This window comes from Pogoniulus pusillus, chromosome 35 (assembly GCF_015220805.1).
Source record: "Pogoniulus pusillus isolate bPogPus1 chromosome 35, bPogPus1.pri, whole genome shotgun sequence".
NCBI classification, from domain to species: domain Eukaryota; kingdom Metazoa; phylum Chordata; class Aves; order Piciformes; family Lybiidae; genus Pogoniulus; species Pogoniulus pusillus.
In genome coordinates, this window is record NC_087298.1 from 10969278 (window position 1) to 10983948 (window position 14671).

A 14671-nucleotide genomic window follows, 5' to 3' on the forward strand; every position below is an offset into this window, starting at 1 on the left:
TCCTCCTCCACTAATTCCCCTTCCCCTTTCACTAATTCCCCTTCCCCCTTCACTAATTCCCATTCCCCCTTCCCCTAATTCCCATTCCTCCTAATTCCTCTTCCTCCTCCCCTAATTCCCCTTCCCCCTTCACTAATTCCCATCCCCCCTTCCCCTAATTCCCATTCCTCCTAATTCCTCTTCCTTCCCCACTAATTCCTCTTCCCTCTCCACTAATTCCCCTTCCCTCTCCACTAATTCCCATTCCCCCTCACTAATTACCATTTCCTCCTCCACTAATTCCCATTCCTCCTAATTCCTCTTCCTTCTCCACTAATTCCTCTTCCCCCTCCCCTAAATTCCCCTTCCCCCTCCCCTTATTCCCCTCCCCCCTCCCTTACACTTGCCAAAGCAAAGACAAGGGAGCAAGCCGGGAAGTCTCCTGGTCATTTTTATTGTTCCTTAGGTAATTGTGGAGAGTACAAAGTTTTCCTCTTTAAAAAAAGAAACCCCAACAAACCACAACCCAAACTGATTACCTTCCCACTTCCCCACACTGTGCTTCCCACGGGAATCTGCTGCCACAGATCTTCTTTTGCTTGTTCATTTACTTCCAGAGAAGCCACTTCCAACCGCCGTTAATGCTATGCAGAGAGTACAACAGGAAGAGGATATTCTGGTAACCATCAGCATGAAGTTCGTTAGCTGTGTAGAAGGGTGAACACTGAATTCAATTTTTATTAATGACCTTTATTTATTGTTCCTTCTTTTGTTTTGGTCCCCTCCCCCCCCCCCCACCTTTAGAAACAAACCCATCATCCATTAACCCCAAACTACAGCATTGCATTTACGACATCCATTGCATTAAACTGGACATGAACAAAGAGTTTATTGGTTTTTGTTTGTTTTGCCACCTCTTGGTAAGTTAAACAGACATACATCATACAATATAGCTGCTGAATACAGAAGTTCAAACAATATGGGTACAACAACTTGTTCAGAATACATACTTGAAACCGTCGTGTTTAATAGTCACTAAAGACACAGATCCATGAGCTACTTCGGGGCTCGGCGCGCTTAACTCTAAGTGACGAGAACACAGTTGAGAGACAGCAGCTGCAATGGAAGGGAAACTAACCTCTGATAAGGCTTGTTCAGACAGCAAGAGCTCCTCATCAGGTCAGCTTGTCCCGCTTCCAATCACAACTCACACCTCCATCACAGCTGACCAGGATGCCAGGGGAATGTCCATGCAACCCACCACACGGAAAAGAGGGAGTCTCCCAAGGATAAGCTTCCAACAGTCATTGCCTTACTTCTTTAGCGCGTACTACAGGTTTGCTAGCGGAACAGAAACGAAACCAAACCCCCAACTGAAGTGGTTCTTTTTAAGTGCAGTTCCAGCTGCAAGGAGATGGTTCTTTGGGAGTCTGTAACACAGGGCCAGGCTTCTAGAAACATAGAGGGAATGCTGATCTCTCAGGTTGATGCTGAAGAATCAGCTGTCGCCTTGGTCTTAATTTCGGCAGCTGTTTGCACCTGTCCTTGTTTAAAGTGTGTTGCCTTGCCCTTAGCATGGGTTTTGTTTTTCCAAAATGAGTTTTTCTCTTTCCCTTCCCTCCCTCCCCTATTTTTTTTTCCCCTTTTAATTCCTTTGTTTGTTTCTAAATCAGTTTCTGAACCAGGCTGGACTACAACTCATCGGACCTGATGACGTGGAAGAGGGTGACGTTGTAAAGTATTTGGTGCCCGTTGTTCCAGGCGTAGAGGGCCCGATCCTTGGGGTTGTAGTCCAACATGGAAATGTGTGAGTACTTGTTTTGGAAGGGGATGTCGATGTACTCATAGGTGGAGGCATTGGTCTGGTAGGCATAGTGCACCTTGGTCCCTCCCGAGTAGCCGTTGGTGACGTAGAGCGTGCCGCAGATGATGAAGGCTTCCCCGGCGCTGCGTTTCGGGTAGCTGGTGTTCCAGGTCTGCAGGCTCTGCAGGGTGTTGGGGTCCAGCTTGCTGATGACAATGTTGCCTGCGTTCTGGTTGGTGGCGTAGACGGCCCAGAGCCCGTTCTCATCCACCATGAGGTCGATGTCCGAGTGGCCGCCCCAGGCGTAGTGGTACATGTTGTTGTAGCCGGCATAATCCAGGCTGCGGGTCTTGAGGATGGTCTCTGTTTTCAAGTCAAACCTGATGATTATGTGGCTTTGGTATTTGTTGAAGTAGATAGAGCCATTGTAGACCACTTGGCCGGTGCCTGACCAGGGGTGGGGGAGGCGGTGGGAGGTGAAGTTGTCGGTGTTCATGAAGTCGGCCATGGATTTGTACTCGCGCACGAAGCGGTTGTTGTGGTAGCTGTCCATGTACCACACCTGCAGGGGCAACAGGAGCAGCAGCTTAGCAAACAGCTGGCACCCACACAAGCAGCAAGGTTGCAAAAGGACTCTGAGATCATCACCTTCAGGGATTGGGAGAATGGGTTGGGTTGGAAGGGAGCTTGAAGATCATCCAGCTCCAACCTCCCTACCACGGGCATGGACACCTCACACTAGTCCAGGTTGCTCAAGGTCCCTTCCTACTGGGGGAGGTTTAGGCTGGATGCTAGGAGGAAGTTCTTCACAGAGGGAGTGATTGGCAATGGAATGGGCTGCCCAGGGAGGTGGTGGAGTCACTATCCCTGAAGGTGCTCAAGAAAAGACTGGATGAGGCATTTAGTGCCATGGTCTGGTTGACTGGATAGGGCTGGGTGCTAGGTTGGACTGGATGAGCTTGGAGGTATCTTCCAACCTGCTTGATTCTATGATTCTACCCAGCCTTCAACACTTCCTTTGCTCTGCTCTCATAAGACCCCACCTGGAGTACTGTGTGCAGTTGTGGAGCCCCCAGCACAAGAAGGACACAGAAGTGTTGGGGCAAGTCCAGAAGAAGTCATGAAGATGCTCAGAGGGCTGCAACAGCTCTGCTATGAGGATAGGCTGTGAGAGTTGGGGCTCTGCAGCCTGAGGCACTTAGTGCCATGATCTAGTTGACTGGATAGGGCTGGGTGCTAGGTTGGACTGGATGATCTTGGAGGTCTCTTCCAACCTGGTTGATTCTATGATTCTGGTGAAGAGAAGGCTTGGAGGAGATCTTGAAGTGGCCTTCCAGTGTCTGAAGGAGGCCCTACAGGAAGACTGGGGAGGGACTATTGACAAAGTCTTGTAATGACAGGAGGTTTAAAGTGGCAGGGGGAGATTGAAAGTGGATGTTAGGAAGAAGTTGTTTGCAGTGAGGGTGGCGAGACACTGGCACAGGTTGCCCAGGGAGGTTGTGGAGCATAGAAGCACAGAATGTGATCTTTGATGGAGGTATTCAGGACCAGGCTGGATGAGGCTTTTCAAGCCAGGTTGGATGAGTTCTTGAGTGACCTGTTCTAGTGGGAGATGTCCCTGCCTATGGCAGAGGGGTTGGAACTGGCTGGGCTTTGAGTTCCCTTCCAACCTAAACCACTCTATGAAACATCCACAACCTCCCTGGGCAACCTGTTCCAGTGTCCCACCACCCTCTCTGTCAATAATTTCTTTTTAATATCCTGTCTAAATCTGCCTTTCTCATGCTTCAATCCATTCCCTCTTGTCCTGTCACTACAAGCTCTTGTAAAAAGTCCTTTCCTGGCTTTCTTTAGTCCCTCTCAGGTATTGAAAGGCTGCTCTAAGTCCCCCCTGGAGCTGCCTTTTTTCCAGGCTGAACAGCCCCAACTCTTCAACCACCCAACCAAGTTCAACCATTCAGTTGAGCCTTTTGACCATCACCTTAGAAACTGAGCTGGGAGTAAAACCCAGAGCCAGGAATGCAACCTGCTGGAAAATGATGTGTCCAGCACCTGCCACCTACACCCTGAATAACACAACTGAATAACAAAGCTTTTCCAGGGGGTGACATGGCATCCTCCCAGGAAGCTGGGAGCTTAAGAGGATCCCTAGGAGTGCTGCATGACCCTCATTGCCCTTCTAGAGGGTAATTAACAGCTTTCCTCTTGCTAAACCCAGCAGGTTCTGTTGCTGCTGCTTTGCAGCCTCACCATGGCAGCGCTCAGTGAGTGATACCAGCTGCTGGGCAGAATTCACTGTCTTGGCATGTGGAAATGATGGATGCAATTCCTCCTTGTCATGGAAATTCAGGTAAAATCCATATTGGTTTAGAAAACTCACATACTTCTGCATCAAAAGCTGAAAGCAAGGCCACTCAAAAGATGAGCAAGACATCAAAACCTTGCTGTAGGTAACTGAGAGGAGGGGGGAGAGATTTTAGAGCAGTTCATTAGGGACATTGTCTAGACTCCACCAAAAAAAGAGGAGCTTTTGTCATATGAAACCAATCCTGAGGCAAATGACAAAGCTCTGCAGTTAGCATCAAGAGGAAACCTCCAGCCAATGAGTGACATTCTGTATGCTGTGGCTGCCAAGAGAGCTGCTTGCTGTAGAAATTGTTTAGGAAGGAGGAGAAAACAAATGAATTAAACAGCAAGAGGGAAGCCTTTAAGGATGTGGATCTGGGGGATGTTGCAGTGCAAACTGCTTTTGCAAGGCACTGTGCAAAACCTGACAGCACTGGCTCTGCAATGGGACTGCCTCCAGGGTCCCTCAGAGGAGCAGACAAACATTTATACCCAGTGTGAGTGTGGCAACTGCTCCTAGCTGCTGGGCTTTGAAAGTGGGGTCTGAAAAACCTTGGAAGGTGGTCTTCCAATTTTTCAGGGTCACCTTCCAAACTTTGAGGGTCCCTTCCAAACTTTGAAGGTTGCCTTCCAACCTTTGAGGGTCCCTTCCAAACTTTGAGAGCCCTTTCCCACCTTTGAAGGTCCCTTCCAACCTTTGAGGGTCCCTTTCCATCTGATGCAGTCTGAATCACTGCTGCACATGCCCTCCCAGGACCCACCACCCAAGCTGACTTCTCCAGAGCATCCCTCGTCTTAGCTGCAGAGAGCTGACCATGAAGCAAAGCTCCCAAAAGAGCTACCCCAGCACAGCCCTTGCTGGTGCCTTCACCCCTTGCAGAAGGATGCTGCAGGCAGCCAAGCTCTGGTTTTGGTTTGCTGCCTGCAAATCCTCAGCAAACAGTTGAGACATTTTCCATTCCATCAGTCATGGGAAGCCTGGATTGATTTTCAGCCAGTTATTGGCCTCCTACCTCCTTGGGATCAAAATTGAATGGTCTGAATGGAACAACAACAACAAAAGACCAAAACAAAGCAAAACAAATCTCTCTGGCTGCAGTCAGTTAATTCCTCACAACAATGAAGGTGGAGGATGGAGAACAACTGCAGTCAGATGACATTATCAGAGGCACCGGCAGCAGAAGAGCAGCAGAGGCTACAATCACAAGTCCCTTTGCTTGGCCCCAGATCCCTCCTGCCTGCCAAACCCAGATGAGAACCCCAATATTTGACTGGGGGGCACAGAGCTCATGGTGACACTTCTGAGATCATTCATGCTCATCACTGCAGAGAGCTTCACCGACCCTGGGAAGGGACTGCTGCGCGGAGCTGCTCAGCCCCCTCCTCTTCCTCCCTCCCTGTGGGCTCCTCAGAGCCTTCCCACTCCTGAGGAGTCCAGCAGAGCCCTAAGAGGTGAATTAAGACCTTCCACAGGGCACAACTTGGGCTTTAGTGCTTGGCTGCAGTGTCCTCAGCCACTCTGGTGGGAGGTGGGAACAGAGAGATGAAGCTGTTGCGGTCTTACCTTGTTCTCTCCCTCGGGGGCAAGAGGGTCTGTCATCCACGAGCCAAACCGGGACCCCGAGGTCTTAATTGTGATGGGGTCACTTATTCCTGTCAGCTTGCCACAAGCTGGAAAAGAGTGCAAGGCTGGTGAGCACCATCCTGGCCACCACCAGGGCTTCTTTGGCCACAGGTCTTTGCCAGCCAGCCCCAGAGCCCCAGGGAGAGACACCAGAGCTGGCCACCACCAGGGCTTCTTTGGCCACAGGTCTTTGCCAGCCAGCCCCAGAGCCCCAGGGAGAGACACCAGAGCTGGCCACCACCAGGGCTTCTTTGGCCACAGGTCTTTGCCAGCCAGCCCCAGAGCCCCAGGGAGAGACACCAGAGCTGGCCACCACCAGGGCTTCTTTGGCCACAGGTCTTTGCCAGCCAGCCCCAGAGCCCCAGGGAGGGACACCAGAGCTGGCCACCACCCACACCACTCTGCCCACTGCTCTTCCTCGCTGGTGGGCAGCTCTGCTTTTATTCAATCAGAGGTAATTAGGCTAAGAACAACCGCTGGATGCTTTTGCTTGTTTCATGCCTCTTAATATCCTTATCACACTGCCCTGAAAAACAAAGCAGCTTTCCTGATCCAGCCACACTGCTAATGTCACAGAAGAGAAAAATGAGAAGGATTAGCCAGGGTTGAGTGGCCAGGTGGAGAAATTGGCTGAATTAGAACATTTCTGCCCCAGTAGAGTGGCTGGAGCCAATATAAAGAGACCAACGTGTCTGTTCCAGCCCTGCTAGAAACAGGCATGCAAAGGAGGCAAAGAAAGAAAGGTAGGAAATTGTATGCAGTGTAAATTTCATCCCTGCAAAGATCATTTACCAGCTTCTACCAGCAGCCACCTTCTCTGTTCTCTATCCTGTCTGCACACTTAGGAGACACTAATGAATTCCTCCTTTCTCCTCCTCCAAGAGAAGAAGCCAAATGCAGCAGGATGGAAAGCAGGAGGTGGAAATGTCCCAGGGGTTCCTCAGGAGCTGCTCTGGGAATCCTGCCCAGACTCAGCATCCCCACAACAGGGACACACAGAGCCATCAGCCAGGTTTAGAAGCATCCCCAAGTGCTCCACACCGTTGGTTTCATGCTATTGCACTCAGTGGGGGCTTGCCAGCACATTTGCAAGCTCAGTTCTGTGTCTGCCTGTGTTTTTAATACCTAAACAGGAGATGAAGCAGCAGCATCTCTCCTCCAGCTTGCTACGCCGGTTGCCCGTGGCAGGTTGTTTCCCTTCCCTGGTTCTGTCCCCTGACACTGAACCCAGCATCTCCCTGAGGACACCCTCAAACAGATGCCTGCAAAGCTACAGCCTCAGCCATGCCTGGAGTTCCTGTTGCCAACAATATCCCCAAGTCTCAGCAGCAAAGCTGCTGCTCTGCATTTTGGGAATGAGGGGCAGTGGAGATGAGGATGCTGCAGGAGAGACTGGGAGTTGGTGTGGGATGGTCTGGTGCTACAGGAGTGCTCATTTAAAACCTGGACACATCCAGGGCAGAGCTGCTCCTGAGCTAATGGAAGCAGCAGCAGCAGGGGGACAGCCACAGGCTGGAGTTCAGGAGATGTTTCCTGACTTTTTTCATGTGGAAGCCTCTGGCAGGCTGAGGAAGGGGAAGGTGGTGGCGCTGGGATGAGCAGCTGCCCTGGGTGTTAGGTTTGCTGAGCTGCACTGCCCAGTGAGGGGCACCCCAAGGCCAGGGCTGCAGGTGGGAGCCTGTGGAGGTGCTGCTGAGTTCTTCCAGCTCAGAACAAGATTCTTGTGCTCAAAATTACCAAGTAGAATCATAGATTGGTTTGGGTTAGATGGGACTGTTAGAGGTCATCTTCTTTAGCCCTCCCTGCAAAGAGCAGTGACATGTTTAGCTAGATCAGGTTGCTCAGAGCCCAAGACAACCTAACCTTGGATGTTTGCAGCACATGCACCCTACAGTGTCTCTGCTGCCTCTCTCCTTAGCCTGTTCTCATCTGCACCTTTACATTTCTCATCATGGCCACAGGATGACTGGATAGGGCTGGGTGATAGATTGGACTGGATGATCTTGGAGCTCTCTTCCAACCTGGTTGTTTCTATGATGACACAGCTCTGAGCTGTGGCCAAAAAGGCTACCTTAGACTGGTGCATAAAACAGATAAAGATATCCTTGCTATGCATCAGCACAACATGGCCAAAGGGACCATCAATCTCCCCACAGCCTTCAGACAGCAGGCAGATAAAGAGATGCCACCAAAGAGCAGAGAGCTTTCCTGGCCTCACTAAGACATAATGCAGGGGAATTGGTCCTCCTGCTCGTCTGCTGCATTCAAAAGCTCAGCTCAGGAGGAGAGCAAGATGTTGACAAAGGGATGCAAGGGGTTAAAATAATAAATGCCCTAATGTCTTGCAAATTAGCCTTGCAGAGGAGCAGCCTTGCTCTAATCACAGATCTGCTCAACACTGCCTTCCATTATCACAGCCCTCCACTGCTGCCACTTTATCTCTCCCTTTCTATTTCCCTGGAGAGAAAGGTTGTGTAAAAGCTCATTGATATAAAAACAGGGAGGGGGAAATAAAGCAGCAAAGCAGCCAGCAGCAGCTGATAAGGCTGAAGTGGTCTTGTTTGCAAGCAGCGAGGCTGCGTCTGGCACACGGTTAGCTGGAGGCACAGCCACAACAGCTCTTCAGCCATGCAAGAGGGTTGCTTTTATGCAGGGCAAGGGGTTTTCTGCCTTGGCATAGATCTAACAGAGGCACTCAGGTGACAGGGGCAAAGTTTAAAAGGCATTTCTTAAGCCCCCCTGGTTGGCAAGGTCCTGGCAGGTCTCGCCGGCTCAGGGATGGAGAACTACAGCCCCAGAGAGCCTCACTAACTTCTGCTTCTGGACTCCATGGTTCTGCTTGGCCTGCTCCACTTTGCCATGAAGACAAAATCTAATCCTCCCCATCCCCACCCACCACAGCAGGAATTGGCCTTCAGCTGATGGCTCATGCCTTGCCCTTGCCTCTGCTACCTGACTGGGAGCTCCTTTATCCCCAACACATCTGGGACAGGCTGGCAAGGCTCTGTCCCAACCCCTGCACTAGGGAAAGCTTCTCCTATCAGGCAAACACTAGCCTGGGGAGCACATCCAAGTGAAATTCCCCCTTGAGTCAGGCAGTGACAACCTCTCCACTGCTCCAAGGCTCCTGTTAGGAGCACTAATGGGAACATTAAAATCCCTGTATAAATAGTGATCCTTCAGAGAGTAAACAGAATAACAGATTGACTGTGCCATTATTGATTCCTTTCTCCCTTCACACACATGCCAGGCTCAGGAAGTGTTTTCACTATTGATCCATCAATAACACTTAGGAAAGCCAAAAATGCAAACCAGGACTTTGTCCAGGAAGGAAAAGGCTGCTGCACTGCAGAGCATACTAGAGGATGGGGAGAGGGAAACTGGATGGGAATGTAGCAACATTCCCTTCTCTTGTCCTATGCTTACTGCAGCAGCTCGCTGAGCCTGTTCTGGGGGCTCTAAGCTAAGGCATTCAAGCTCAAACTTGATGGGGTCCTGAGCAATCTGATCATAGAATTAATCAGGTTGGAAGAGATCTCTGAGGTCATCCAGTCCAACCTAGCACCCAGTCCTGGACAAGCAACCAGACCATGGCACTAAGTGCCCCAGCCAACCTTGGCTTCAACACCTCCAGGCACAGAGACTCCACCACCTCCCTGGGCAGCCCATTCCAATGCCAATCACTCTCTGGCAACAACTTCCTAACAACATCCAGCCTAGATCTGCCCTGCCACAGCTTGAGGCTGTGTCCCCTTGTGCTGGTGTTGATAGCTTGGCAGAAAAGCCCAACCCCACCTGGCTACAGCCTCCCTGCAGGCAGCTGCAGACAGCAATGAGCTCTGCCCTGAACCTCCTCTGCTGCAGCCTGCACCCCCCCAGCTCCCTCAGCCTCTCCTCACAGGGCTGTGCTCCAGGACCCTCACCAGTTTTGGTGCCCTTCTCTGGACATCTTCCAATACCTAAATATCTCTCTTAAATTGAAGAGGCCAGAACTGGACACAGGACTCAAGGCCTGGCCAGTACTGAGTACAGGGGGAAGAATCTCTAGTTGGAGATGTCCCCCCTCACTGCAGGGCAGCTGGACAAGATGACATCTGAGGGTCTCTTCCAACCTGATGCATTCTGTGATTCTGTAACCCTGACCTCTAGCAAGCAGACACTCAGCACTGCTGGCCTGTGCAGGAGCAATTCTAAGCTCAAAGTTGCTACTTGAACCATCAGGTGGATCCCTTTGAGCAGCTGATTTGCTGCAAACAGCAATCCTCAGCAAACAGGACCTCAGCATGCGGCAGTGAAAGTGTCTGGGAGGTTGTTAGCCAAATTTAGCTCAATTAAGTGCCATTTCCACTGGTGTGTGCTCCAGAGCAATCAACACCATTGGAAATTCAATCCATGCTGCTTGCTGTTAAGTGACCAAATAAATCACCCTCCTGGGTGAGCAGCAAACCCTCCCAGGTGAGCCCTTGTAAGACTCAGAGTCCATCTCTGCCAGCACCCAGGGGTGCTGCGATGCCCTGAGGTAGAAAGGTTGCCCTGACCTCATGGTTATAGAGAGGGCAAGAGAAGAAGTGGCACAGCCAAAAAGCCCAAAGAAAACCTCAAAAAGATTCCCCTCAAACCCTCAGAAGCTTCTAGAAAATGTTGCCTGCAAGAGCAAGGATGAGAGCTCAGCCTTACCTGGGCTGCTGCCTTGGGTGGATGTCCCAGCTGGAGAACCTGAGCATGAAGGGGATGTGATGAGCCAAGACCTGGCCCAGAGCAGAAGGAGCTAATGGTCCAAGAGCAAATTCTGTGGTTTATGAAGGTTTTTAGGGAGCTACTTCTTAAAGCCTCCCCAGGAGGATCATTGCAGCTTCTCTGCTTCTGGTGGAGTCAGCTTGGGCTGGGCAGCTCCACCAGGGCAGGCTGTCCAGGGGCTGTGGGATGGGTCTCTTTAGAGAACTATCCCCAGGAAAGTAATCCTGCAATCCCAGTTGTAGAATTTTTGCTGCTGCTCTTCCCTCTCCATATCACCCACAGCTCCTTTTCATCCTCAAGAGATGGGCTGAAGGGATGCAGCAAGCAGATCCCTCCTTGGCCACCATCTCCTCTCTCCACGCTCTCCTCTGCCTTTGACAGGGGAAGAAGGGGAGAAGCCATTTGCAGGGAAGAGCTGCCTTGTGCTGGCTAAGTGAGGCTCCCAAGGGGGTTATTATGTAACCTAGGTCAACTGGCCACTCCTGGGCCTGTTCTCCACCCTTTCTTACCTTACCCACTGCAGGACTGTCAGCCCTGGGACGTTTGCATGGTCTCCACATGACAAACCTCCAGGCGCTGCTAACACAGCAAGCACCAAGTCACCACCTCCATCATTTCTGTCAGGGAGAAATTCAAGTGAGGAAGGACAAGGTCAGGACTTCCCTGACAAGCCCCAATCCTGCTGCCTTCCCTGTGGCCATCACTGGGCAAGGAGAGGGACCACAGACACGGAGTGGAAAGCAGTGGCACAACTCTCCTCAGCCTGTTCTGCCCCTGAAGCAAAGCTGGGCGAGTCAGAGCTCATTAATAAATGAGAAACCAGGCTCTGCCCTCTTGCTTAGCTGGGGCAGGGGTGGCCAGACCTGCCTGCCAGGCAGCTCCTCAGGGCTCTCTGGGTGCATGACTTGTAGTTCAAATACCTTTGAGCATCCAGACTCACGTGGAAATTCAATTCCCTCTCTGAGTTTTCGAGTGAGAAGTAATTTATAGAATCATAGAGTAGGTTTGGTTGGAAAAGACCTTCCAGATCATCAAACCCAACCATTAACCCAGGTCACCACTAAGCTACATCCCTCAGAATCACAGAATGTCAGGGGCTGGGAGGGACCTTGAAAGCTCATCCGGTCCTGCCCCCCCTGCCAGAGCAGGATCACCCAGAGCAGATCACGCAGGAACACATCCAGATGGTTCTTGAGTATCTCCAGAGAGAGCTATTCAGGGCAGCCTGTTTCAGTGCTCTGTCACCCTCACAGTGAAAAAAATCCTCCTCAGGTTCACATGGAACCTCCTATGCCTCAGCTTCCACCCATTGCCCCTTCTCCTGTCACTGGGCATCACCAAGAGGCTGGCTCCAGCCTCCTGGCACTCACCCCTTACAGTGAGGAGGTCACCCCTTCGTCCCCTCCTCCAGAGAGGTGGTGGAGTCACCGCCCCTGGAGGTGTTGAAGCAAAGCCTGGATGAGGCACTTAGTGCCATGGTCTGGTTGACTGCATAGGGCTGGGTGCTAGGCTGGGCTGGATGAGCTTGGAGGTCTCTTCCAACCTGGCTGATTCTATGATTCTGATTCTCTCCAAGCTAACAAGCCCCAGCTCCCTCAGGCCCTCCTCGCAAGGAAGATGTTCAACTTCCTCAGCACTACATCTGCACAGCTTTGAAAGCCCTTCAGGGATGGGGACTCCACCACTGCCTTCAGCAGCCTGTTCCAGGGCTTGACAATCCTTTTGTGGAAGAAATTGCTCCTCGTGTCCATTCTAAACCTCCCTTGGCAAAACTTGAGGCCATTTCCTCGCATCCTATCCCTTGTTACTCAGGAAGAGAGACCAACCTCCACCTCACTCCAACCTCCTCTCTGGGACTTTTAGAAAACAAGGTGGTCTTTCCTCATCCTCTTTTTATCCAGGCTAACCAACCCCACTTCCCTCAGCTGCTCCTCACAAGCCTTGTGCTCTGGAGGGGCTGTACAAGGTGTCAGAGGACAGGATGCACTCACAGGGGGAACAGAGGGCAAGTGTCTGCTTGCAAAAGTGTGGAGGCATCTAGAAACAAGCAAAAGCAACCCCAGCAGCAGAGACAAGAGAGAAACAAAGTGTTACCTTGCCAAGGGTACAGAGTGCTCAGAAGAGATCAGATCTTCCATGGAGTTACCTGAGAGTGTAATTTCCTACGTGCTACCGAAATAGACTGCAGAGCAGTTAATGTGTTTAGGTTATCTAAATTGCTTAACAAGAAAGTCAATAATGGAAGTAGAAATTAAATCAAGTCAGAGCTAGGCCAACCAACGGTGGGAAGATCTCCTGCAGCTGCAGAAGGCAGTGCCCTCCTTCCCCCCTTCTCCACCCTCTGTTCGGGGTCAGGGGCTGGCTTCTCAGCGGTGTCTCCCCGCAGAGGACCCACAGGCTGCAGTCAGTTAAGACTCCCTGGATGAGATTACAGCTGAATCTCTTGATGGGTTAAAGCATCGCTGGTTGGGTGGGGCTCCATCTCCATTCCATTCCACCTCCATTCCATTCAGGGAATGGCAGAGATGGGGAGGATTGACATCCTGCACCGGGCCAAACCACCAACCCACGCCAGCTCCCCCATGCTCCTCTCAACAGGGGACTTGCAAGATGCAAAAGAAAAGGGAAAGGAAAGGAAAAGGGAAACTGAGTCACAGCCTGCAAAAACACACACACACAGAGGCTACTTGGAGCTGTGTGTGGAGACCTTTGCTGGCCTGCTAGGTCCAGCAACAAGAGCAGACAGGGATGCAGAAGCGAAATGGGTGCATGTGTTGGCTTTGCATAAGCGCCGCTTGCCAGGCGCCACCCTCCGCTTATGCAAACGCTGCCCACACTCACATGCCTAGGTCAAGGGCCTGATCCTGAAGCACTTACACCACGAGCAACGTGGCTCACGCAAGCAATCCTCAGCAGGACTACCCCCGAGGCGAAGGTTACTCATAGGGTAACTGTTTACAGGATCCAACCTGGCTGTGCCAGCTCATCCCTCACAGCCAGGCCAAGCCCAGGGAGATGTCCACTCTAACATCTCTGCCTCCGAGGAGGGATGAGGGCTTGGTGCTTTTAGCCAGTGCCACCATGTCGTTCTGAGCCTACCTAATTTTTGCATGCATGCACGAAGCCTTTCTTCAAGATTTGACACTCTGTTCTGAAGCTCTTCGTAGTCATAGGCGCCAATCTCTTCCTGGAGTTCGTTTAGAACTGACGTCAGATTCTGGACCTCCTCTTTAAACTGCAATACCAATTTGGCATCGGCTTTGTACTCTTCCAACACTGGTATCAAAGGCCTAAGTTCCTCCATTTTCGCTTTTATTGCCTGCAAGGTTAAAATAAGCTTGGTTCAGTGCTATGCTTGCAAAAATCTGCAACACTCTGCCTTTGACCTGGTCGCTTTTTTTTTCCTACGTGGAGCGCAAGGTTTGATTTAGTCCCACCACTATTAAGCATTCCAATTGGCTTTAGGTTATGATTTGGGTCCAAAAGGATGGCTTGGGAAAGAACAGTATTAAACAGGCTGCAGAACACCAAAATATTTGGGAAAGGCCTTTATTTGTCATCTTTAGAATGCAACATCTTAGGGTTACATGCTTCAGGTCACATACACAAAGAGTTCGGTGGTTGGGTGGTTGGGGTGGGGTTGGGTTTTTTTGTGGTGTTTGTTTTGTTTTTGTTGGTTTTTTTTTTTTTTGTTGGCTTTTTTTTTTTGTAGGGTTTTTTTTTTTTGTCTTTCTTTCTTTCCAAAACAAAAATAATCATCATCATAATTCAAATCAAATCATATATATTATATCTTCTATATTATATATGCATTGACAAGGGTTTCAAACTAGTCGTGAAATGCATCTACCATCTGCATGCAAAGGAAGGTCTCGGTTGGGAGATTCAAGGTTCCTTAGGGAGATATGGTGCTAATTTGGAAAAGAATTGCAAGGAGGGGAGGGAAAACAACAAAAGAAAGGAAAGGAGGAAGGGGAAAAAGGAAAAAGATTAAAAAAAACAAAAAGGAAGTAAATCAATGCATGGTGCAAAATGCTCTGTGGCCCTCTTTTCATGGTTACATGGGAGTGAACTGCTTCTTCAGTCACTGCAGCATTGAAAAAACTTGCTTTTAAGTTAGCCCTGTAAGCAAGAAAATGAAATACTGTTGAGGATCTAGCTCACTAACCTGCCTTATATAG

At 50.5% G+C, this 14671-nt stretch overlaps 1 protein-coding gene across 3 annotated transcripts in view; it reads right to left on the reverse strand.

Annotated features, from left to right (window-relative positions):
• Window positions 1-412: 412 nt before the first annotated feature.
• The window catches only part of OLFM1 (olfactomedin 1), a 41321-nt gene continuing 27062 nt past the window's right edge, over window positions 413-14671 (reverse strand). For all 3 annotated transcript variants that reach the window (XM_064171261.1, XM_064171260.1, XM_064171262.1), the window contains 3 exons: window positions 13590-13809; window positions 5694-5800; window positions 413-2345 (listed from right to left, as the gene is read on the reverse strand). In XM_064171261.1, coding sequence (XP_064027331.1) covers window positions 1671-2345; window positions 5694-5800; window positions 13590-13809 — 1002 coding nt within the window. In that variant the 3' untranslated portion in view covers window positions 413-1670. The remainder of the gene's footprint in view (window positions 2346-5693; window positions 5801-13589; window positions 13810-14671) is intronic.